Raw genomic sequence first — 26,660 nt, 5'->3', positions numbered from 1 at the left:
ATGCCCAGCAGCGAGGCGGTGCCGCTGGGGCTGGGCGCCTGCCGCAGGTCGGGGGCGCTGGCCGGGATGCTGGCGCTCGTGGCGCGGGTGCTGGAGTGGCTGCGCTCGCTGTTCTGGAAGGAGGAGATGGAGCTCACGCTGGTGGGGCTGCAGTACTCGGGGAAGACCACGCTGCTCACCGTGCTGGCGGTACGCTCCACGCCGCCGCCGGGCAGGGGCTGGGGCGGCGGCAGGGGCAGGGGCTGGGGCGGGCGGGCGCGGTGGGTGGCGGCCGGGGGGCGGTGGGCTGCGGCGGCCGCCCCGTCGCAGCGGGCGGAGGTCTGGCCGCACGGCCCGACTCGGCCGGCCTCTTCGCTCCGTTTTCCCCAGCAACAAGTGCGGGCTGCGCCTCCGCGGTGGAGCCGTCTGCTGTCGTGAGATCCCCGCAGCCGTGCGCGGCGGGACGGGTGGGGCCGTCGGGGACCGCGGGCCTTCTGCAGCCTCGAGCGTGGCCTCCGGGCTCGGATGGGGCTGGCATTTTACACAGGAGAGGAAGAAGATGCTTCGTGTGTCGCGACTGCACAACGTGACCGTCGCAAACCAGGTTCCTAAATTCTCACCTGTCAGTGAGAGCTTACCGCTCACGTCAGTGTATTCCAAATTAATCAGTAATACATTGTGCTTCCTCCAGGGCCTTAACTTTCCCTTTACTGGTTTCTCCCGCCAGCTGCATCACATCCCACAGTTCCCTGATGGCCAGCCCTTCCCTAGCATTCAAGTCTGGTGCACCATTCCCTTCCCACTGTAACAATGGGATGGCCTTGCTGCCTTGTTCAGCGTCTGCACTGACATCTACCATGACATTTTCCATTCTGTCTCCATGCTGAAATACTCTCTCATCTTTGGGTCATGTGTTGCCCACCCTTCTGGTGCACTTTTCTATCTGCCCCAAAGGTTTCCATCAGAAGGTTGCAAAGGAATGCACATTATGTAGGGTTTGTGCTGATCATGAAGGTTGTCAATGGTGCCGTTTTCTCCGAGGTCATCAGCTCTGCACTGTATTGCAGCTTCACCTGTTACTAGATGGGAGCATGCAGATGTTGGACAAAAGCAGGAGTAGGGCCTGTAGTCATAGATAGGGAGACAGTGATGAACGTGAGCATAGGGCATTTGTTGTTTCCTTCGTGTGCGTTACAGGGAATAAAAGGATATGGTGAATTAGTGTGAGTGAAGAAGTTGAAAGGATAAAAAGGAATGGAGTGGCGAAAGTGCAGCTAGCAATGATAGTGTGCTTTGAGGCACATGTGTCAGTAAACAGAAAACAGATTAAATACGCATTTTTGTTAGTTTCAGGTGGTCATAGTAGCATAGACCTCTGTACTCTCGTAATCCATTGGAAGCGTGCTTCCTGCAGCAGGTTTTGCTGAAGGAGGAGACATAATAGATTGTATTGTTTCTTGAGTTGATTTAATAAAGGGAGCAGGAGAGAGCGCAGCATTTCAGAGACCTCAGTGCTCTAACAGTAGTGTGCAGTGTCAGACTTTATGCTTGTAAATGCCTACTCGTTCAGACTACACCTGAAAAATAACATACACATGTACATATGCTAACCCAGATGTGATAAACTTCCTTTATCTGCAGGTCTAATTTTGTCAGCATCTCTTTAAAGAGTATTCTGCAAGGCATCCATGTTTTCTGATCTGAGAAATGTCACAGATTACAGTTTTTGTAGCTTTTGGATTTTTTAATCTGGAGATCACGTGTCCTGATAAACACCAAGGAAGGGTGGTTGAAGAATTTGGGAGTAAATGATTTAGGATAAGGCAGTAGGTGTCAGTTGATAAGAGGATGGCAAACAGACTGATGATAGGCATCTGTTTGTGTGTGATTAGCATGCAACAGGGGGGAAATAACAATTACAAAACAGAATACTTGAACTCATTGCATACTTCAGTGGATCATAAAAACAAATGGTTGGGAAATAATTATTTTTCCCACTATGCAGTAGTGTTCTGAGTCTCTCTTACGCTACCGTCCAATAAGCATGCTTTAGAACAGTCTCCTCCCTGATAGAGCCTTATTTAGTTCTTGGTTAACAGTGGAAACCTTGGATAAGTTCACTGCCTCTTACTGTGGATGCACACTGATGTATTGAAGTGAATCTGCCCCATTGTTTTTGATTGTGTAAGGTGTAATGACTGTATTCATTTTCAGTTCGATATTCGATATCAGCATTTAGAAAGGACATTACAATCTTCTTGCATTCATTATTTTCATTTCTGTTAAGATACAATCACTTTCACTGAAGTGTAACAATGAAATTGTACATCATGAATATTCAGGATTCGTTTGTCATGTAAAACTTTGCCACTGAGCAAAACTGAACTTTTTACCTTATGGTGCTAACAGCAATTGAAACAACACAGTAATCTGAGTTTTTGTGCTAATATGGGTGAAAGATTAAAAAAACTCATTTCCTTTTTTCATTTTGTGGGAAAATAAAGAACTGTAAACATAGTGCATAGTTTGTAGCTGGATCCACTCAACGAGAACTGAAAATTTTAGAAGGTTAAAACTGTTGAAGGAGAAGACATTCATATACTGTATTCTATCCTCCAAACTGGATTGTTTTCTGTTTTTATCTTCCAGTTTAGTGTATTGAATGTGGTGTATGTTTTGTGATCAAAATGGAATCCAGACTTCTTATGCTTTGCCTAAACAGTAACTTACTAAGTTGGGTATCTGTTTTTTCCAGGCTTTCTTGTTGCTAAATAGTGATATTACATCCCCATGGTTTATGTGCTAGGAGGTGTGTATATGTCCACACAAATTTTGTCCTCCGCAAGTACATACACTATATATTTTACCAAATAGGCTAGAACCCACTGCAGCAGGTTGGTAGTGATTGGCTTTGTCTTATTGCGTCCTATTAGAAACTTCTGTCACTGCTGGGTGTGTGGATCTGTAGGAGAGTGCTGGTGCATTTGTCTTCACTGCTGCTGCTGCTGACAAGTCACCGAAGCAAGGAAGGAGAAGAAAAAGAGACTTCCAGCAATAGAAGATGGGGATGATGTGTAGTACAGAATTTCGCAGTGCTAAGATCAAACAAGTAATTGATGGAATTTGGTTCTTGCCTAAGCGATCAAATTCCAAACCCCCAAATCATTGAGAAGAGTACATAGCTGACAAAGGCTATATAAGTTTTTAATCCCAAATTAAAAAGTACTAGTTTAATGGACACAAAGCAGAGGTGCAGTGTGTTCTCAATCTGCCATGAGTGAGGAAAGCAGTTGCAGAAAGCATGTAGTGATCAGCAATAGCACTAAGGATAGCTGGTGTCACTATGGGGCTATGAGTTGCTGCTGTGCTGCACCTTGCAGCTCTGATCATCTGCTTCATGAGTGGGAGGGCTGTGCTGGAGGATGTTTGCTTCCCTCATTTGTATACCTGTATGCTGAAAAAATAAAGATTATAAAGGATGATGAGGTGAATGAAGGGAATGTGGGAAGATAGAGACAAAAGGGTGGTGGCAATTCCAGGAAGCACTATGCTCCTTCTCTCTGGGTGATTAGAAAACCAGGACTACTGTGTGCGTTGCAGACAGCAGGGCCTGGACCTCTGCATGGAAAGAGTTATTAAGTAACCTTGGTCATGTCTTAATGCACCACTGGTGTTGAGATTCAGTCCCTTACAAGTCATGCATTTTGAATGAGTGTCACCTTTCTCGTGAAAAGCTATCTTCTGCAGTAGGTAAATTTTTGTAAGGTTTCTTTGTTGTACTGATGAGTATCTATCTTGTAGAAGTACTTGTCTTTGCTGCGGGTTGGAGGTAGGCATTCAGCATTTTGTTGTGGTTTATGGTATACTGAATTGTTGATTTTTCCTGTCTCAGTGACATTCTTTCAGGTTTCTATTCAGGTTCTTTCAGGTTCACCTATTCAGAAGCTCAGAGTGCTCTTTAAATGAATACTTCTTCACCATTTGTTACATCTGATGTTAAACCTTTGGCAATAGCGGTGAAAATCACAGAATCACAGAATTGTAGGGGTTGGAAGGGACCTCCAGAGATAATCGAGTCCAACCCCTTCCCCCCCCATCCAAAATGGGGAAAAATTCAAGTATAGTCAGTTTTATTATATTTTGACACCCCTGCTTTCTGGTTTGCTCAAGAATCAGATGAGGAATTATCTGAAGTCTTGTGGTTTCTGGGGTGATCTTAGTCACTGAGGAGAATAAAAGATCATTTAAAGGGACTGAAATGAACAGTCTTCCTTGGCGTGACAATGCATTAATTGAAGTTCTGGCCAATGCTCTCTTGTGGAAAATTAATGTGGTGTTTTACTGTGTTTTAAAATAAAAATTTTATTTCGCAAATGAGAAATTCAGCTGCTTTGTATCTGTTATTTTATAATATGTATAATTTCTTTTTTGCATTCCAGTCAGGGCAGTTCACAGAAGATATGATTCCCACAGTAGGCTTCAATATGAGAAAAATAACAAAAGGAAACGTTACCATAAAGGTAGGTGTGCATGGTTGCATTAATATGGAATGTATAATTAAAAGAGAGTGCGATAAGAATTTGTAATGAAACTGTATGCAAAGTTGTTTTTTTCGGGTGATAAAGGATCACCTATCTGTTTTTGTAGTTCAGAAATTCTTTTAAGAGCACATAGCTATACATTTCTGTGTTACATTAATATATATTATTTCATGATATCCATGCCAGGTGGAACCTGGCTCTCCTTTGGATTAGAAAGGTCATAAAACTCTGAGATACTTGGGGAGCCATGTGAACAACCTGGAGCTGCCACTCTTGTACTCTCTTCTCATTTCTCACAAATCTAGAGCAACTTTCCTGTTAACTTTAGAAGCTCAGTGGAGAATGCATTTTAGCTCACACTGTGTTAGCTATCAAGTAATAGTACTTATAATCTAAGTCAGTTGTGTCTGCACCATCTCTTAGTGCCCCTTTTCTTTCTAGATGTGGAGAGATACGGATGCCAGTTTGATTGTAATTCATAGCGTAGGCATCAAAATACAGATAAATCACTAGCATTAAGGCTCTCTCTGTTGTTTGATAATAAAAGGAATCAGATTGATTAGTCTAGCTCAAATTCATGATTTTTATCTAAAATTAGGTGAAGAGAATGTAGGTTTTTGCTTTTACCTTGACTTTTCCCTTCTTTTCCTTCATTTTCTCTCCTTTCTTGCTCAGTTCTAAAGGTGTTCTTATTCCTCTGGGTTGACATGACTCTTGTACCTAGGAATGATTTTCTAAAAGCACTTGTAATGTGAAAATAAGCAGTTGCAAATTATCTACCCGCTCACTTTAAACAGTGAGCAAGTACGGGCTGATAAAACGGAAAACTGACTTCTGTTGCTTGGGAGATATTGAAGCTGAAGTATAATCATCATCCAAAACCTAAAATGACCATAGGAATATAGATACTGTGACTGCCTTTTTCTGGTGTTACTCTCTTGGTATGCTTTTTCAAAATCTTTCGTGACTGTAGGGAGTTTCAGCTGAACATTAAATTGAGTATCTGCTTCTATGTTAAACGGATGTAAGATAATCACTAGATGCACTACAAACACCTGTATATTATAATGCCTAGTAAAGCCAGACTTTGAAATACATTGAAAAGGATCCAATGTTAGAGCCAGTTATTTACTTACAGCGCTCCAACCCTCTTTCTAGTAAGCTCTCTTTCAGATTCACATCAGGTTTGGATGAAATAACTCTTAATACTGTTCATGATTTAACCTGATTTTAATTTCACAGGAAATTTTGGCGGAAATAAATAAATGATGATGAATATCTAAAAACTAGGTCCACAGTAGAGGCTGTTAAGGCTTAAAAATGATGTGGGGTAAAATGTAAAATAAAATAGAATGTGAAATGGAGGAGAATCATTACTGCTATGATGACCTAAGTTCTGTCTTTGTAAACAATCACTATGGTACATGAATACAGCCTGCTTTGAGGGAGAATCTGACCATACTTTTATCACAGAGTTGGTAGAGCAGGAAGACAAAGTAGAATTATAGAAGTATTTTTAAGTCTGATATTTCCTGAAGAGTAGATGGTTGATAGAAGCCTAAATTTTTGTTTGTTTGTTTGTTTCAGTAAAGATGGTTTTTGTGTATTTGTGGGCTTAAAAAAATCTGTTGTGTGATGAGCACTGCAGAAGTCAGTGTTGGGTGGCCAAACCCTTTGAAGAATGTCATTACAGGACAAAAAAATATTTGATGGCAGTGTCCAATTTAATAAAGTAAATACAAATTATCATACCTTTATCATGTTTTTATTAAAATATATTGTAGCACAAAAAGCAGGAATTACGAGTAATTTTCTGAAATGTTGATAGAAAACCTTCAAAAGAGTTTTTGACTCAAAGAATTTATGTAAGTAAGAAATCAGGTGTGAGTTGAGAGCTCTAGAAATTGAAGTGTGCAGCAGCTGTCAGTTTTATGGTTTATTCCTATTATTATATTATATATTATATTATTTCTCATTATTTTCATGTAGCTCAGTGTTATTCATGTGTGTAGCAAACCCTTATATTCATGTATCTGCGTGTATATCCAGGGTTGCCTTGTCCCTTATGCAGAATCTGGCACTTGCTCTTGTTAAACTTCATGCTGTTGGTGATTATCCAGCTCTCTCAGTTTGTCAAGATCTCTCTTCAAGGCCTCTCTACTCTCAAGGGAGCCAACAGCTCCTCCTAATTTACTGCTGTCTGCAAATTTACTTAAAATGTATGCATTAGAGTCCTACATCCAGGTAATTTATGAAAATATTAAAAGAGAACTGGCCCTGAAGTTGAGCCTGCTGAACTCTATTAGTGATTGGCTTTAAGCTTGATGTAACCCCATTTACTGATACCCTTTGGACGTGACCCATCAGCCAATTGTTCACCCACTGCATTATGTTTTTGTCAGCTGTGTGCTGAATTTTTATTGTCTGGAAGAATGCTGTGAAAATGAGTGTCAAAATTTTTGCTGAAACTCAGAAAGATTACATAGCTGGTTTCACTTGGTCCAGTAGGCGGGTAACCTCATAAAAGGGGATTAAGTTTATCGAACAGGACTTTACCCTTGTGTTGGCTGTGACCAGTGACTGCGCTGTCTTTTGGGCATTTTTCAGTGACTCCCAGAACAACTTTCCCTCCAAATCTTATCGCAGTCATTATCTTAGTTAGACATGCTCCCTTCTTTCACTGCCTTGTTTCTTCATGACTCATCCCATTGTGCATACACATGAAGGTCAGTCCATAAACTCCTCATTGCTCTAAGTAACGGCTCCTGTGAATTCAAGAGAAAGCAGCAGATGTCCAGGAGTGGATGTCAGTGAATGATAGGGGGAAAAAAGAAATACTAGTTTTGAGTGCCTCTGTTAATTAAATGTCTTCCAATAGCCATCTGCTATTGCTGATCAGAGATTTGAACTTGGATGTAGAAAGAACGTGCTCAAATGTAATAGCAGCTTGATGCATTCCTGTTTGTTTGTCTTCTCCCTAAGGAGAAAAAAAACCTCACCTTTTTAATCAAAATCAGAGCTTCTAAATAGCTTTCATTTAGGCTCCAAATTCTTTCCAAACTATATTTCTTGCAGAGAAAGGTAAAGTCAGTCCCTTATCAAAAAATCAAAAAAACCCTTTTATCACACCTGCTCTTCTGCCTACTTCTAAACCTGAAAATGATGTTCCTTACAGTGAGGACAAAACAGACTTACTTCTGGGAAAACTGAGGGAGTCAGGTGAGGGTGGTGGAGGTTAAAGGTCACCTTTTACAATCAGCTTTAGTAGATCATAGTGTGAGGCTTTACATTCTACTTTAAGCCTATTCATACACCCTAGTGCTCCATTCTATCTGCGCTAGCGATCACATGGCAAAGCATTATCAGTGTACCTGAGGTAGTTGGAAGCAACCTCTTCAAAACAAAAGCAGCACAACCTTACTAGTTTGCCCCCAGTCAAGTTATTGAAGTAGTATAGTCCCAGCTCCGTGGCTACCACTGTGAAAGCAGGGTACAGATGTGCATTCTGGGGGCAATCTGGGTAGATTATCTTAGTTGCAGAGCTCCATATTTAGAGACGGAATGTGGAGAGGAGTAAAGCAGTTTTTCAGTTGCTGAGGAAAGTTACATTTTCCTTCATTCTTCCACCCTGACACCTATTAACTCGTAAGTACATTTGATACAGACTATGGCTAGAGGGCTGCCAGAATTATGTGTTCAATTTGCATACGTAGACTGATTGTGAATTTGTATGATTGTGACAGTATTTTTTTAAACTAAATGTTGAATGCTATAGTGTTAGAATTTATGAACTTTGAATGATTTTAAACTTTTCTAATCCTTGGAATTTATTCATAATTCATATTAGCTATAAAAGAGAATTTATGAAAAAGTCATTGGCCGTCAATACCAAAAGTCTGATTGATGTGCTAATTGTATAGATTTTCTCCTTTATTATTCTACTTATTATACATAAATGAACTTGTGCTAGCTGTGACAGCAAATAAAGATAATGTATTTGCAACAGCAACCAGAGATACTTGCCTTACAAGTGTAGATGCATCCTAAGGCATTCTTAGTCTCTTAACCATCAATGGCCAGCGTCTGTGAGAACTAGATCAGTGACAGAATTGTGATTAATGCTGTGATATGAAGCCGCAAATGCAGACTCACAAGAAAAAGATATTTGTTCTAGTTTAGGAAGTCAAACTGTCTTTTAAGTTATCACTTATTCGGACAGGAAATTTTTTCTTACTGTTCTTTCAGGCATGCAGGAATTTTGTCTTCCTAAATGAACTTTCCCTCTGTTTCAGAAGACTAAGCACATTTATAGTGAATCTTAGAATCATAGAATTGGTCAGGTTGGAAAAGACCTTAAAGATCACGAAGTCCAACCACAACCTAACCATACTACCCTAACTCTAACAACCCTCCACTAAATCATGTCCCTGAGCACCACATCCAAATGGTTTTTAAACACATTCAGGGATGGTGACTCAATCACCTCCCTGGGGAGCCTATTCCAGAGCTTAACAACCCTTTCTGTGAAGAAGTTTTTCCTGATATCCAACCTAAACCTGGCACAACTCGAGGCCATTTCCCCTTGTTCTGTCACCTGTCACGAGTGAGAAGAGACCAACCCTGCTCTCACTGTAAGCACATTTCAGGTATTGGAAGAGAGCAATAAGGTCTCCCCTCGGCCTCCTTTTTCCCAGACTAAACAGCCCCAGTTCCTTCAGTCTCTCCTCATAGGCCATATTCTCCAAGCCCTTCACAAGCCCTGTTGCCCTTCTTTGGACCTGCTCCAGCACCTCAATGTCCTTTCTGTACTGAGGTACCCAAAACTGAACACAGTACTTGAGGTGAGGCCTCACCAATGCCGAGTATAGGGCAGGATGACTTCCCTAGTCCTGCTCTCCACTCCATTCCTGATACAAGCTGGGATGCCATTGGCATTCTTGTCCACCTGAGCACGCTGCTGGCTCATATTCAGCCAACTGTCCATGAGTACACGAAGGTCCCTTTCTGTCAGGCAGCTTTCAGCCACTCCTTGCCAAGCCTGTGCAAAAATAAAGACTAATAATTTGTGCCAGAATTGATATTCCAAGATGAACATCATGCAAGCATGAGATATCTGTGAGTTTCTGTACAACTGTGTCCGATTCCAAAAGTCATACAATAGGTTTTACAGTACAGTTGGTAAGAATAAAAGGATAATTCTAACGTTATTATAAATTAACTGGATTTGAAAACAGTATTTAGTTTGGAAACCAGTATGCACAGGAAAATAATTGATCCCAACGAGTTCTAATTGTCTCTCAGCGACAGTAGTATATAGTAAAAAGAGGATATGGCTGTTCCGTGTAAAAGCTTACTTCCCTAAAAGCCTGTCAAGAAGTACTTCCAAGTCACTATTGCTGTGTTTAGATAAATTGTTAAAATCTTACCAATTGCTAGATACAATTTCTAAAAATTATTTTACTGTGAGAAGAGTGATGTAATTTGTTGATATGTTGATGACTGGAGAATACTGAGGGGTTGTGTCAGCAATAAAGCGTGATTTTTTCTCAAGTACCAAATGGCTATGATAATACAGCCATCAGGTACTATGAACATTCTTGGATAAAGCATTATTTTACTGAACTTGTGAAGTCCTTGAAATGTGGCAGGAACAATGTTCATGGTATGCAGATAGATTGTTGCATTTGACCTTTTTTGGAGATCTTGGTGTGCTGCATAGAAGAAGAAATTAAACCTAGTATAAGAGTGAGACTGAGTAACAATCTGTATCAAAAAGTCATGGGGGGGGGGGGGGAAGGCATTGTGGAAGACTAGGACTGATCACTTTAGGAAGAGAAAGTTACACCACCAGAAAGAGGGTGGTAATAATCCTTCTTGTGGTTTTTTGACATATTTTCATTTAGGCCACTAAGAAGTAAATACTGTGCTGGTGCAGCATCGTTGTCTGGTTTCTTGACTGCAGTTCTGTCTCTAGATTCTATACTATTCAAAAAAAAGCAACAAAAACAACAGTCTATTTTATTTCTGTTTTGACAGTCTTTTCCAGAAGCCAGTGGATTTACTCTTGTATTTAGTCTATCATCCTGGAGTGTAAAAGTATGGTGACTGGCATACTTAGGTATAAGCATTTATCTGAACCACATGGGAAGAAAAATACTGATTTATGTTGGCCTAAAGAATGGAGATTGCCAATTTTATGTGGTCTGTAACGTGGCTCATGTGGTTGAGAGTGATAAAAATCATAAATCTCTCAGCTCTAACCATGTACTGCCAAACTTTAGTACCTTTTGTTTCCAAAACAAAATGGGAGGAAAAGAGGAAATGTTTGAGCAGACACCATTTAGAGTCCAAGCAGGAACCTTAGTGGATTTTACGGCTGTGGTCAAAGTATTAAATTACAGGATTCCAATATCAAAATGCTTAATGTACTTCAACTTATAGATCTGTTAAGGCTCTTATGAAGTGAATTTCATAGTGAAACTGATGGCTTTTTATTCATTCATTTATTTATTTATTTAGAAGCTGTATGATTGAAATAATTTGAGGTTTTAATTCAAAAAAATGTTTGTCGTTTGCAGAGTGATTTGATTTTGTGGTATTGCTCTGTTTTTGGATCAGCACTTTACTGATACTTTTACTCTGGTGAGGTTTACTGTTCAGTAAGCTAGAGAATAGATAGAACATTTAACATACCGTGTTTTGAGAGACTCAGAAGACACACATTGCTAACTGTTCTCTGAAATGTTTGTGAAACTCAAACTAATCAACCTTTGATTCTAACGAATCTTAGAATGAGTTCTAGAATAAGAAATAAAAAAAGAAACATTGTAACACAAGAAATGTCTGCAGAAAAAAGCAACTTCCAATTTCCTTGGTGTTTCAGCGTGCTTTAAACTTACTGTCTTAAAGCTGTACCACCAGTTGGTTTCTGCACTCCACTGGGTAGTGCAGCCTGGTGAGAACTGGAGCTGAGAAGGTCGGACTGCAGTTAGCCCAGCTGCCACCGCTAGAGGCCAGCCTCTTCCCATGGCAGCTGCAGCCTGGGCAAGTGCCTGAGGGCCAAGCCAGGTATCTTGCTGCTTGCTGTTTGCTCTGATGTGATGGAGAAGGATCCTAGCTCAGTGTGTTCCTCTCTTGCTTCCTTTATTGCTGCATTCCTTCCTCCTCTAAATAATTGTTTTCAAGTTTTGGCAGATATGCATAATCCTTCTGCTTTTTAATGTTTCATCCTACAATTAAAAAACAGCTGCTGCTCCACCATCTCACGTGTCATGCTATAATATAACCCTGTGACTGTACTGCTGATACACCTCCAGCAGATTCTCTGCAAGTACTGGAGTATTTCAGTTTGGGTCCATTTGAAAAGGCCATACTATCTCTGGTCTAATGTCAAATCAATCAGGATCACATCACATTAGAAAGTCCAGTCACTAGTCAGTGACTAGGGGGTATTTAACATCTTCATTGATGTCTCACGGGACATATTGCAGCCTGTGCATGTTTGCCAGTGCTGCCAAACTGAGCAGAGCTATAGATACACCATGTGGTTGTTCTGTCATGTACAAGGACCTCAGCAGGCTGGAGAAATGGGCTGACAGGAGCCTGAAGCACTTCAACAAAGGGAAGTCCCAAGCCTGCATCTGGGGAGGAACAACCCCAGGCACCAGGACATGCTGGGGACCAGACAACTGGAAAGCAGCTTTGTGAAAAAGGACATGGGGGGTCCTGTAGTCATCAACTTGACCATGAATCAGCAGTGTGTCTTTACCACAGAGAAGGCCAGTGGTTCATGAACTGCATGAGGAGAAATACTGCCAGGAGGTTGGGGAAGGGGAAGCCTTCATCACCTCTGCATTGGTGAAGCCATGCCTGGACTACAGTGTCTCAGTCTACCAGTACTAGTGGGATGTGAAGCTGCTGGATTCCAGTAAAGGGCAGGGAAAATATTAAATCACCATCCCATCAGAGAATTCTTGGAGGCTGTGTATGTGCTCAGTTGTGTTCAGAAAGTAATGTGAGTTAGGATCATGTATTTGGCAGAAAGGTCTTCAATGGTTGGGCAAATGCATGCGACCAGAAGGCAGAGTCCTCAGATATCTCACTGGCCACTCGAAGTAACTGTTAGGACTCCTACAAATGAGAACAGTTGATCTCAAGGAGCTGACTCAATTGTCTAAACCAGCCTTGTGCTCTGGGATGAATCAGGTGTTTACCCAAATATCTCTAAATAACTGTTTCTTAAAATTTGGTGTTCCATGAAGAGGGTTCCACGGTATACCTTGTTTTATGCTATGCACTTTCACTCTCTGAGTTAAAAAAAGCTTCTAGAATGATTTGTCATCATAATAGATTGAGCTGCTTTGTTCTTCTGTGTCTGGCAGCCATTAAAAACACTGCTCATTTTTCTGTTCTTGGGAAACGTTGTAATAATCTACTGGATTATCACCTATTTTGTGTTGGTGTATTTGGTTCCTTCTTTCTGAATATGGATGTTGAACTTGCGCATTTTAAATCTCAGCTGCTGTATTTCAGACTGTCTCTCAAGTTGGTCCAGGTAACTTAGGATTCTGATCTTCTTTTATCCATTCCCAGCTTGAAGTTTTCTGTAACTTACATAAACATATATTCTATTCCAACATACTGTTGGGATGCCTGGGGACCATAAATGCTGCTTCTGATTAGTTATTTCCTCAGCAGCTTTGTCTCACTGATGCATGCTGAGAATCTGTCATAATTGCTCATTCCAGAGGTAAGAGAACAAGGGGGACAGACAGTGGGAGTTCAGTGGAGTTAAAGCTGGCATCGGAGAATGTCCTATTGCTGTCTGGTCTACCAGTATTAGAGTAAGTTTTCTCAGCATATGCTCTGTTGCACATTCCACTAGTTTTTGCTACTGAGCACGTACTCATTTTGCTTTCATGGTTGTATGTTCCTCAAGAGCAAGTAAAATTAATAATTACTGCAGTAGTTATCGATCTGCTGTTAGGAGCTAGCAGTGACCTTGTCTCTGGTCTCCTTGCTGTCTTCCAAACGCAGGTTCTGCTCATAGCTTATGACTTCTGTATGCTGACCTTTACCAGAAGCTCTTGGATTTTGATGTCTGGAGTTTGTCTTGTGATTGTGTGAGGATTGTTCATGACCACCCACCTTTAATCAAGGCTTTCTGCCTGGCAGAGAACACAGTTTTTAGGCCAGGATGGATTGGCTTCTTGTGTTTAGTAATGTGTTACATCTTCATTAAGGGGGCTGCAGTCTTATCTCTAAACCTAAGCTCCCTGGTGCATTCCTGCCTTAGAACACATCGTGGCTGTAAGCAGCACTAAATTCAGAAAATGGTTGCTGAGAACAGACTTTGCTTCCATGTCCTATTTAAAGTCCAGCAGACATTGTGCCTTGTGTCTCTTCAGCCATTTTGTGCTGTTTCTAGTTCTCTGCTGACAATGCAGTGCCATGATTAGATTAATTATGAACGGTGTGAACTGTGCATACAGTACATTTTTTTTCTGACTGGCATGACTAAAATAAATTACCTAATTGCAAAAATGTTAAAAAGTTGGGCATTATCACCAGGGAGGGGTGACAGGGTTCTTTGAAGGACCAAGGCTGTTTTCAGAGAACAGGGTGTTCTGGGAAGTATTGCCTGCAGAAACTGTAGCCGAGTGCCTTTTTTTTTCCAGCTCTAAGGCAACTGCTAATATGTTTGCAAAATACGTAGTAGACAGATATTAACTACAATTAATGGAACTATGAGTGTGTTCTCGCTTTCATAATGAACTACATGGTTAGTATTCTACAAGTAAGGCTCTATACTTTTGTAACCACAAGGCAATTTATTAAAAAGTGTACTTGATTTAGCTCTTTTTATTCTTCTCATTTATTAGGCAATAAAGGAGAATGTTACCGAGTGAACATTCCACTCTAGAATAGGTGACCGTTTAGGATTTGTCTCCCCTAATCTTGGTCAGGTGAAAAGGAGAAAGCCAACTGGAGCCATTTGCCTAAACTCAGTGGAAGGCAGTGGGTGCTTTGCAAGAGTGGTTCACCTGATAGGTGAGATGGGTAAGACAGATGACATCTTTTTTCTGCTTTAGGTGCCCTCAGGGAGCTTCAGATTGCTAGTAACTTGGATGAGATGCCTACATTTTAGGTGGCTGAAATTGCAGGAAATGAATTCCCTGCTTTCCAGTTACTCTTTGCCATTCCACAGTGAGTTGGCTATGAATGCTGTCACTGTGCTTGCTGTATGTGTGTGAGCTCTTTTAAGTCACGTATCAGTATACCTGGATTTGTCTATGTACAACATGTTGCTGCATGTTGCTCATGCTACCTTATTCTGCCCAAATATTTTTCTGTATTTAAAACTTTCTCATCTATTTGTTTAGGTTAGGTTTTATGGCTAATAGTTTCTGACTGCATCCAATCAAATATATATTTCTATGTTCAGGTACTTATTGTGTCAGATTCAGCTTGCAAATCAGGATGGTTCAATGCCATCAACTTCATATCTGCATGAAGATTAAGCTCTTTTAATATTGAAAGAAGCTCTAGTCACTACTGGCAAGCCTAGAGTGAAATACTATCATCCTAAAGAAAACACTGCTTCTGGTCAGCTGAATAGATGAACAGCTGTCAGCCTACAGTGAGGTCTTAGGTATTGTGCTCGTGCATTAACATGAAGACAGAAATGTATCACTGTACTCATCTCTGTCTGCAAGATAAATCCCACCCAGCATGTCAGAAAAAAAAAAAAAGCTGCGAAAAACTAGCATTTAGAAAATACTACTTATCCTTTCCTGCAACTTTCTCAATAACTGTCAAATTTTCCCACAATATAAGCTAATTATGAGAAGCACAGCTAGAGTGTTAATGAGCCTCCCCATAAAAGAAATGCTTTTGAAAACCTTTGAATGTAATCCATAACTGCATTTTTTTCTCAACTGTCGTGATACACCTCTGTGCAAAAGGAAAATATTTGTTCCTTAAACGTAGCTGATATCTGCAGTCTTAGCGAGGAGCCTTAAGGCCGTATGAACAAGAGACATACCCAGAGAGTTTCCTGTTCTAAAACAGGCTGACTGAACAGGTAGTTGTGGTATGGCAGATTGTGGTAAATGGCGATTCTGAAGTACAGTGATTAATCTTGTTTACAAATTAAAACATTTCTTTATGAGAGTATAGACTTGCAAGCATGGTAGGAATTACTGTTCTACAGATGTAGATGGGAGCAAAAGAAGTAGTGATTTATAAAATGTTACAGGAACAGGAATATAGAAATACATAGAAAAGAGATTTAGCCTAAAGAACAACTTAAGATGTTAATCTCCTCTGAGAGAATGGCAAAGGATATCAAAGAAACTTCTTATCTGTTTTGGTCATTATGTAGGCATTTTGTGCTTAACATCAGCTGATCTGTGCATAAAACTACCTATTATATGTTGTGAAAATTTTATTCCTGAGGGATCAACAAAAACTATAGGAGAAATTGAAGTCCAGTCTCTTTTAAGACCATCAAGACACAGTGAACTTTTCTTTTTACAGCTAACTTGATATTCTGTTGGTAGGGTGTAGTCTCCCTCCTCTCCCAGAATGTTTTATCTGAGTATTAGATACTCGGACAAAAAAAATAAGTAACATACAAAGCATGCAGAGCTCATGCACGAAAACATCTGTAATGCCAGCACATCTCTTTTTCCTGAATGTAAGAATGCCTCTTACAGTTCTGTCTGTTTGATTTACAGTGAAAATGGTTTAGGGCAGAGATTCAATATAGTAAAGAGTATTAGAAAGTTACTCCTAGCAATATTTTAATTTCATAAATAAGGAGGTAATTTTTTACTTCATCAGTTAATTATCATTTTCTGATTAAGGTAATTATAACGTAATGCAATGATAGAAAGTTGGTTTGCACATGTCGTTAAGAGCACCTCATGTCCTTCGTGTTGTACTTTTAATGAATAACTGTAAGCCTTGTGAGGGAAACTAACTGGAAATGACTTATCTTTCTGTTGTTTCAAGGTGACTCTTTCTCCTAATGAGAATAACACTTGTTCTGCAGTGTGATTTAACACATTATTCATATAGTATATCATCAAACAAGGACAGAACCAGTATTTCATTATCTTGTATTTGTTTTGAGATTAGTCCAGGCCACATCTTCTGGATTTTTCTGGCTACCAGGAGTAACGGCAATCAGTCTCCAGAAATCTAATCTTATTACTGGCCTTCCTTATCCTTTTGCCCCTTCTTTTCTCCTCTGATCTACCAAGAAAGTAATTTGTTCTTTTTCTCCAGACACACAGATGTCACCAGATGGCTACAGTTAGTTTCAAGGTCCTGAAGAATTATTTGAGTAATTAGTGTTGATGAGAGGTTTGTCATCTAACTATAATATTGAACAGGGTACTTATCTCTTTCAAGCTTTAAAACTAAAAGGTTTATTTTATTAAGACTTCTGAAACAGCACCTCAGATGTCAGTGCAGATCATAATTGATACTCAGTTCATGTTCAGAAGTTCACCCAACTCTCTTTAATGTGTAAAATTCTTAATCTTATAAGAGGGATCAAAGACAGTGTATATTTATGTGATGTACTAATGTTATGCCAAGAGGAGTGGTAAGATTATCAGTCATAGAATGTGATCTATGGACTGTGGAAGGAAAAATACAGTCCACGTTAATTGAAAAAGTCCTTAATCCAAGGGTATATTGTCTGTTTTATAATGTCACAGCAGCTTTAATCTGTTTTGATTTAGAAAGCATAAATGTGAAAGCAACTCCTAAGGAAATTTGGAAGGCATAAACTTTTGCTTCTATGCATATTACTTGCAAATTCAGTTTGGGCTGTAATGGATATGCCTCCTAGTTTTGATGTATGGAACATATAACTTTGATAGCTAAATCGTTTGAAATAAGGGGTAAGTCTTTTGTATAGGAACAAATCCACTCCTTTTATTTTTCAGTATTTATTAATATTTTAATAGGCATGTTGCATGTAACACAAGTTAGATGTTGCAGCCTTTAGATGTAGCTGCAGCAGCTGCATCAACATGTAGTCCTTGCATTCACAATTGTTCCTTCCCCTGTTTTGATCTTGGATCTCTGAAGCTGTTTATTTGCATCCACCAAAAATACTAATTTTTTTGCAAGCAAAGGAGAAGTAATTCCTGTATAGAAGAATAATGTGCTAGCCCTTTGATAAAGAATTTGCTGTGATTGTCCAGTGTTAATAGTAGGCATAAGCATTTGCAGGATTGGAGCTTTGTAAAATCCCAAGCAGAAATTAGGTTTCCTTTTCTTAAGATTCACGTATTAATCACTTCAGGCCTACCTTACCCTGCTGTTTGTTTTCTGGTTCTAATCAGCTAATTCCTGTGCCTTTTATGAACATCTAATGAACAAAAGGGAGAGCTGAGGTCCTGGAGTTCCCTATGATAAACAGCCCTTTACATGGGCTGGCTCTACTCTGACCAATTTTTTATTAGTATTCTCCTTTATCCCACTGAAGGCTTGGTGTGTTCTTATCTCAGGTCTCCCTAGCCCCATAAAAAATGCAGCTCAACAAATGTTTTCATTCAAGTAAGCCATCTTTTGTGGGTCATGGACCATGTATTTAAACAATTCAGACTTTTTTTTTCCCTATTAATGGAAAAAGGCAGAAGTGTCCTGGTAGACATTGGAACTGTTTCAGTCACAGAACTGAAGGAGCTGAGAATATCATTTTCTTGAGGACAGTCTAGGAACTACAGTCAGGCAGTGTAAACTCAATGTGCATGTTGCATGGAAGACTTCTTTTGTTACACACTTTTCTGTTAGTGCTGTATAGTTCAAAAAGAGTTTTGGACTTGGTGTGTTTTTATCTTTTCCAGGTATGGGACATTGGAGGGCAGCCAAGATTTCGAAGCATGTGGGAGCGTTACTGCAGGGGAGTCAATGCGGTTGTGTAAGTTTTTAATGTTAAAATACATAATATTTTTAACATTGAAATACAGATATGCTTGCACACTTGTCCATCTCCATCTCTTACCCATTTCTTAATTGTGCTGCTGTTCTCTTATGGTGAGATGTTTAACTGAGCCTGGTGGTAACATGAAAACAAGAAAGAAACATAAAATATGCAGCAGCCTTCTTTTTGGAAGCTACTACATCAGCATAAAGCAGAATTTAAGAAAAAAACGACTTTGACTGTAATGGAGAGTTACTTGACTTATTGCATTTAGAGTGACTTGTCTCGACTTTTCCAGCATCTGGATGAAAGATACATGTTATGCAGCTGACAGAAAATTATTTCCTATGCTTGTCATATTCTTGTTGATTCCTAGCACTTGATATAGGTTCAGCTAGAAGTGTATTTAATAGAGTCCATTGTCTCCATCCATTTATCCATTACTCTTTACTACTTTGCTGATGTTAGATTTTTTAATTGAAAAAAATACTGCTGCTGAAAACAGATGCTTCTAGAAAAGTCTATAATAGGATGCTTAAATCTGTCAAACCATTCAGTGAGAGGACCCAAGACAATACAAATAATGTTTTATACATCCTGTGTTCCAGATATATAAGAAATTGTATGTTCCAGTTTTGTATCTTCCAGTATTAATAACTGCAGGGTTTATACAAATGAGGAGTGGTTTAATGCTGTTGGCAATGTGAACACATTTGTCAAATTATACTGAACTTTTAATGCAGCTTTCTGTAAGTGAAGGACAATACCATAAATGTCTGCTTTCCTATTGCAGTTACATGGTGGATGCAGCAGACTTGGAAAAAGTAGAAGCATCAAAGAATGAGCTGCACAGTTTGATAGATAAACCACAATTGCATGGAATTCCAGTACGTATTTTGATTTTTATTGTTCTTACCGGACCGTAGATGGTGTAGTCTTAAATCTTCGTGAATGTGCTCTCCTGGACTCTAGAAAATACTAGCTTAAGTCTGATGCAGCCTTGATAACAACTTTGTAATATTTTTTCACAGGACTTAGCATCTTATCAGAGCTGCAATGTGTTTGTACATTTCTAGTCTAAAGGTCAGAAGAGATTTGGAACGAGTTCATTTTCACATGTGGCATTATCAGAAAATAATTATTTCCAGACAGTCCCCTTGTCAACTGGGTTTAAACCTATGACCTAAATATGTTTGTGACAGTATCTTAAGACATGTGAGATTTGTTTTTCTGTCAGATGCTAACATAGTCACCTCTGCTTCCTGAGATTGTGGAGGAACTTGATTTTTTCTATCTTGACTTCTATTCCCTGACTGTTTGGATTTTCAAAATAAAAATGTTTGAAAAAATGCAAAATTATAATGGTTCTCAAGTATGAGGTGTCAAATAATAATCCTGCTGAAATTCTGCTGAGGAATTATGGAGTTAGAGATTAATGTTGTTCAAAAATGAGGTTGAACCCTATGACATGGCTTGGAACTACGTAGTCTATAAAGTCCCTTCTGACCCAGGACATCCTATGATTCTTTTATCAGTGATTCATTGAAATGTAATGTGTCATTTGAGACCTGATATAAATCGATCTAGCATTGACCTCAGTGCTGACATCACTGAATGAGTTATTATGTTTGATCATAAGAAAGAAACTAATAATACTTAAAAATTAGAGAGGACTTACTGACAGCTTAATGGCTTTTGCTTCAACCCTCTTTGCAAGCGTGTGGATGCTCAGCCCAGTACAAATTGAAGTCATCTGAGGAGGAGTGGACAGAAAGTTCACATGAAGTCAGTGAGAGGATAAAATTAGGCAAATGCATTTATTTGAGAGTTTTTCAAGTGGTTCTTAATCTTTATTATAAAGTTTGCTATTACTCTGTTTTTACGTGTTACTTAAATACTGAACAAATCCTACAGAAATCTACAGTCATGGTGGGTGATACTGTTCTTCTGTACTCTCTGTATGGACTGTTTTAATTTTCACTGTCCCTTCCTTGACAGAATAGGTCACTATCCGAACTACCTAATTAAATTCCTTTGGCTTTAAATGTTATGATGCCACATTTCATTTGCCCAGCTTGGCCAGCACAGTGCAGTAATGTACTTTTTACTTATTTTTATTTAATAGATAGTCAGTAGTATTGAACTTTCTCCAGTTTATTTTAACTAGGCTTTGGCATTATAAATTTTAAGATAACTTTATTAATCTGAGAGTATAAATAACAGGTTTCTTTGTGTTCCAGTTGCATGGGAATTAATGAGACAATCATTTTTTTGTCTGGGAATTGAAACACATCTGTAAAACAGTGATGCAATTATAATTAAAAAAACCTTTGTTGCTTACTTTATCTTAGAATGTACCCAAACCATTCATCTGACTTTAACTTGTACTTGAGGCTTTAAGTCTGAGCATCTGTTTAATAAATTTTCTGCATTTCTCAGACTTAATTTGTAGTTGTTGCTGTTTGCATTTTTTTATAATGGGTGTTCAAAGGGGAGGGAAAGGAATCAGTCATTTAGCTGGGATAGGGGTGAGCTGTGGTTTGGCTGCCTGATTAGTATACCTTTATTATACCTACATTGAGAACCAGGGAAGCAGAACTGGAGAGAGAATTAGGTGATTTTGAGGATTCAGTGTTTACTGCTGGGTTCATACATTTGATCTGGTCCTGTAGATTCAATGTCTACTGGTGGCCTGAGTGCAGTGATGAATGCTATCTTCCAAGTTTATGTTTCATGCTAAAGGAGTCTGTGTAGGGAACTTCTGATACTGATGCACTCATTGATGATTGAACACATTCAGTTTTCAGAGGATACGTACCTGGCTGGGAAGGATCTTTCCAGGCTGCTCACACAGACATTTGTCAATCTGAATATGTCAGCTATTGCATTGTATGTATATGTATATATGTATATGTATATGTATATATATATATATATATATATATATATATTTGGCTACAAGATCCTATATATTGGCAATAGGTGACAGAAATAAACTGTTATTGCCCATGGATTAATATAATTATTAATTATTTCTTTCAGGTGTTAGTCCTTGGAAATAAAAGAGACCTCCCAGGTGCACTGGATGAAAAACAGTTGATTGAGAAATTGTAAGTAGCTGGTCAGTGTAAAAAGCTAAACCACATATAAAGGAAAGTGCTTGGTAGTCTGTGGCAATAGTGAACTGTAAGAGGTTCCATTTTGCATTCTCAGATGCTCCATTTCAGGTGCTCCTGGCAGTTGAAATAGCAATCTAGGCTGATAGCTGACTGCAGGAGACTTGAACCTCTCTTGGTTATGATTTCAGTTGTGCAGAGTTGTTTCAGATAATCTTGTTCTCTCATCGCTGAAGGTAGAACTGCTAGAGATAGTAATAGGATCACTTCCCAAAGTACTTTGTAGTGGCAGTTTAGTGCTCAAATGGCATTACAGCAGAATCTTTTCAAACTACTGTCTACAAATGTGAGCAATTTGGATATTTTTGACATGTATCCTAAGCATATATTCATGTATAACTGAAACTGACTTAAATTGTTGCATTGCAAGGGTAATTTTAAATGAAGTACACAATTTTGTAAAAATGGTTGGTATAGCAATAATTTTGCAGAATACATTTTTGTATCTCAGATCACCTAATTTTAATCAGTAGGAAATGAAACAGAGCTTTCTGTTTAGAAGGATGATCCAAAGGCTGAGCAATGGAGAATTAGGAAACAGAATCACAAAATGTTTGGAAGGAACCACTGCAGATCATCTAGTTGAGGTCCTCTACTCAAACTGGGCTCCTAAGAGCTCATTACACAGGACCATTTCCCTAAGCCTTATGTTCCTCAGGCTGAACAGCCTTGACTTTCCCAGCTTTTCCTCATTGGAAAGATGCTCTAGTTAATAATTTTGTAGTCTGTTTTTTGGAGCCTCTCCAGTGGCTCCTTGTCCTTCTCCTACTTGGGACACAAGAGCCAAACACTGAGCTCCAGATTTGGCCTCATCAGTGCTTAGTGGAGGGAAATGGTCACCTCCCTTGACTTACTGGCAACACTACTCCTAACGTAGTCCAGGGTATCTTTGGCTTTCTTTGTGTAAGGGTACATTGCTGATTCCTGTTCAGCTTGCACTTCCTGGTGCTTTTCTGCAAAAATTTAGACTCTTCTTTTCTCAGTGCTTCCACTTGCCATCTGTTCCATGAGCATCATCTGTTTCCTGCATGTTCCTTTCACTTGTGTGAGGATAAACAAATGAAAAAAAATAGAAAAGTGTTCAGAAATGCTGAGGAGGAATAGGGAGATTCCCATAATGAAACTGAAGTAAATTAAGAAACAATATCTTCCTAACTGAGAGGTGTCCTTTCAGTAGGAATTGGATCTATTACCTTTGTATATGATGTAGTAAGCTTTCTGAAGAATAATGCTGAATACTGTTGCTTGATTGTGTGTGTTAGTAGAGCTAAAAGTTTTGAACACTAAAACAAGTGCTGTTATTTGGTGCAGACTGTTACTGTCAGTTCATTGAATTCTGCTTTTTTATTATTCATTATTCCATTAACTTAATGAGAAGCTTAAATGTTTGAAATAATTTAATAACCTTAATGTCTTTATAATTAAAAAAATAGTAATTTAACGTGCTATGGCATATTCTAAAAATTTAATATATGAGAGTAGAATTTAACCCAGTGAATAAAATGCAGGAAATTTCTGTTGCCCGTTCTTGTGACGTTAAAATGTTTTTTTGTTCTGTAGAAACCTTTCAGCTATTCAAGACAGAGAAATCTGTTGCTATTCTATTTCCTGTAAAGAGAAGGATAACATTGGTAAGCTTCTTTTTCTTTTAGCCTCGTCTTGTACACTTTGGATCAGATGCTTAGAAACATTAATGATATTTGAATATTTAGCTCCCACCTGTGCTTGAAAAGCTCAAATTACTATGAAAGACTTTGTTGGAAATACCACCTTCAGTGGTGTATCTTTTAATATGTAATTATATTTAATTTAAAAATCACTTCCTAGGAAGTTGAGAAATAAATTTGGCAAAGGTCTTGGAAAAGTGGGTTTAAAAATGAAATGGACTCAACCCCTCACAAAGACTGTGCTGCTTTTGAAAGAAATAGTAACTGTGTATGAAGGCCTTCCAATTATTAGGTGGTACTTAAATTTTAAGAAGTGTTTCTCTCCATATGTGATCTTTCTTTTAAAGCAGACCTTATATGCACATGTCTATGTTCCTGAAATAGAGTGACTACTGCTTTTGTCCTACTGAAGATATGCTGAATTTACCCTAAAATCTGTTGGGGACCTGTAAAAGCCACATGAAGTTGTCTCATATTTAGCCTTTGCTTTTTGCCCTTCTCAGTCTTTCTTCTTTTCTTCACTTTCCTGTTCCTGTCTTCTGTCATGTTCTCCCCTTTCTCCCCTTTCCTCTCTATCCTGTGTGACAGTTGAGCTTACTTGGTGATTGCAGTGAGCGTGAGGAAAGGTAGGGTGGGCCGACCCTGGCAGCCATCTTCCTTGTGCAGAGAGAGACATGTGGTGCTCACTGGGACACGTACAAACTAGTAGATATTTTAGCTGCTTCTTGAGGGAAACAGGCTCATTGGAAGAGCTGGTCAGCTCTGTAGGACTCGGCTGAGTGAGAGACAGTGGGAGTGAAAATTGATGGACAGCCAGCAGTAGCAGGGAAAATTTTCTCTTTGGGCAGGAAGAACCAGGTAGTGGAGTAGTGAGGTGACTGTGCTATCATACCTGATCTTCAGAGAGTTAGGGAGACTTCAGCCAAGTGCAGGAATTTATTAGGCAGTGTCAGGCAGACCACTCATCTCTTCCCTTGGATGTGGTGTGTAGGCTTTGGGGGCACTGGTTTGAAAGGGACCTGGTTTTGCTCCAGCTTGGGTTGTAACCATTATTTCTTAGTAAGGGGAATGCACAGAATGTATTGTTAAACTTGGGAAGAATAGGCTTAGGGATATCTGCAGAAGTGAAGGACAGACTGAGTTTGGAGGCAGGTCTAAATTAGCAACAAAGTGAAGAAAGTAAAATACAGGGTAGGCAAGAAAAAACTGAGTGGAGGACACCAGAAACTGGATGGCTCCAGAAATTACGTGGCTCCCAGTTAAGTAAGCATGGGTTTGTTCAAAATTCGGAATGTATTCCCTGGTTCACCTAAGTACCATCTTCGCCTTCAAGTTTTATAAATGTGGTGTCTGAGCCTCATCAAATCATTAAGGCTTCAGTGAAGGATCTCGAAGCGATAATGTGGCTGGAAAACGTATCAGGCAGCATCATTTCTGGCAGCGTTCTGGAGAAAATAGGTTTTAATCTTCGTTCATTTATGTGAATGGCTGTGAGGAAAAAAGCGTGCAAAAAAAATGATGCTAAAATTTGCAAATGGGAAACTAATGAAAAGAATGATCACTAATGCAGAACAGTATAGATCACTTACTTGTGGGAGTCCTGAGAGTAGAGATAGAAAAAAAAAAAAAAAAAAAAGCAAAAAAACCCCAAGTCCTGGCTGAGAATCAGTCAAGTATCTTCCAATGTAACATTGTGCCTAGGAAAGCTGATCTGGTTTCTGAATATTTGCACAGGGAAATTAAAAACAAAAAAGATTGGATGATGTATATCATGTACATTTGGAATTGCATGAGCATTATTGGAACACAATGTTCATTCTGTGCCATTTTTTGAGGAAGACCTGGGAAACTGAAAAGAGGTTGAGCAATAACCTGGGGAGATCAAAGGACTAGTAGATATCATTTATGATGAAAAACTGTAATGAAAATGTATTTAGCTTATTAAAATGATGAAAATACAGTTCTGTTAAGGAGAAAAGTGGGAGCTGTCCTCTTGCTCCACATTTATGATTGATGTCAATGCAGTTGAACGAGAGAGTCATTTTTCAGTGCAAACTGTAACCTAACTAACGAGCCTCATCAAGGGGTGTTTGTTTGAGGCTGTCAATTTCTGTGTCCTGAGAGACTGGGGAAGATTAGTACATAGTTATTAGCTTTGGATGCCCTGGGATGCTTTTGTCTGCCTCAGTGCCTAAGCTGATCTTCCTGGAGTGCCATTTAGGATTTAGCACAAATAGGGCGAAAAAATTTAAAATTGAGGGCTACAGTTGTTCCTGCCTCCTGGCATCCTTCCTACCACCCTAACAGATGTTACTGCCTTGAGGCAAAAACAACTGATCTGCTCATGAATCAGTTTGTAAACTACTGCGGTCTTCAGCCCAGTGCATAAGTTAGTATCAGGAGGGGTATCAATTTCAGCTGTCAAATTTTACTCCAGTGTTCCATGTCTTTCAGAGACCTTGGGTTCCTAGAATCTGCTCAAATGGCTTCTTAATGCCTTGTCAGATGCCTGTCCTTCTCTTTTCTTTTGGTCATGTGTTTCTGCCTTTGTTCTCATACTGCATTTCATTCCAGTCTGGATTTTACAGTACATTCTATGGTCATTTTAGATCTTTGCTTTTCCAACATTTCTTTATCTGTAACGTAGAAAATTTAATGCCAGTCATTGTATTTTAGGAATATAAAAATGCTCATGATTTAGAAACAAAAAACAACAGAAGAACCATGTGGTCTTGAGTGCTCAGTTTTTAATCAGGTGTGAATGAAGGCCTGTGGTTACTGAGTTTCCTTTATTTGCTTTTTTTTTTTTTTTTAAATTTGTATTAACCTGCTTGTGCTGTGTTGTCCCTCCAAGCTCTGCAGACAGACTGTTGAGTTTTTCATTTTGTTTTGTCTATCTTGGCAGACATAACGTTGCAGTGGCTTATTCAGCACTCCAAATCAAGACACTGTTGAAGAAAACAAAACAAACTTGCTGAAGATAACTCCTTTCCCAATCACTTTGACTCCTATCAGCTATATACAACTGAAAAGATAAAAGAATACAGCTGCATACTACCAGGACTCACTTTGATCATATTTGTTAATGGAAATAAAACTAAACTATGGCTTGTCTCTCCATTCCGGTTCTGTTTTTTGTTTTTTTGTTGTTGTTGTTATTTTTTTTTTTTAATAAATACAGATATTTGTTTGCCTAGATGAAATTCCTGAATGCCTTAATACAGGATGGAAAGAAATTGGTGCTTTTGGGGGCTGAGATGTTTGAGTTTATGCATGTGAATTATCAAACAGTGTTTTTTTGTTTGGTTATCTTTTTTCTAATTTTAAACTGAATAAACTGCACAGTGGAAACAGA

General features: G+C 39.1%; 1 protein-coding gene across 2 annotated transcripts; it reads left to right on the top strand.

Annotated features, from left to right (window-relative positions):
* On the top strand, positions 1-26,660 carry LOC122159113 (ADP-ribosylation factor-like protein 8B). 2 transcript variants are annotated; one of them, XM_042816317.1, is made up of 7 exons: positions 1-189; positions 4,419-4,499; positions 18,386-18,459; positions 19,256-19,349; positions 21,505-21,572; positions 23,199-23,269; positions 26,211-26,660. In XM_042816317.1, exons 1-7 carry the CDS (start codon positions 1-3, stop codon positions 26,258-26,260), a joined length of 627 nt encoding a protein of 208 aa, XP_042672251.1. In that variant the 3' UTR covers positions 26,261-26,660. The 2 variants fall into 2 exon arrangements, with proteins under 2 accessions (XP_042672251.1, XP_042672252.1); XM_042816318.1 differs by lacking the exon at positions 23,199-23,269.

The sequence above is a fragment of the Centrocercus urophasianus genome, unplaced genomic scaffold (assembly GCF_019232065.1).
Source record: "Centrocercus urophasianus isolate 14NV4802_14NV808 unplaced genomic scaffold, USGS_Curo_1.0 seq_15, whole genome shotgun sequence".
NCBI lineage: Eukaryota > Metazoa > Chordata > Aves > Galliformes > Phasianidae > Centrocercus > Centrocercus urophasianus.
This window is presented reverse-complemented; position numbering and strand designations above follow the sequence as displayed.

Bases quoted from the DNA above. Each gene is read 5' to 3' on its own strand.
- LOC122159113 (XM_042816317.1), top strand. From the start codon at position 1: ATGCCCAGCAGCGAGGCGGTGCCGCTGGGGCTGGGCGCCTGCCGCAGG. The intron at 19,350-21,504 runs GTACGTATTTTG...TATTTCTTTCAG, and splicing joins CACAATTGCATGGAATTCCA to GTGTTAGTCCTTGGAAATAA. The intron at 21,573-23,198 runs GTAAGTAGCTGG...TTTGTTCTGTAG, and splicing joins AAACAGTTGATTGAGAAATT to AAACCTTTCAGCTATTCAAG.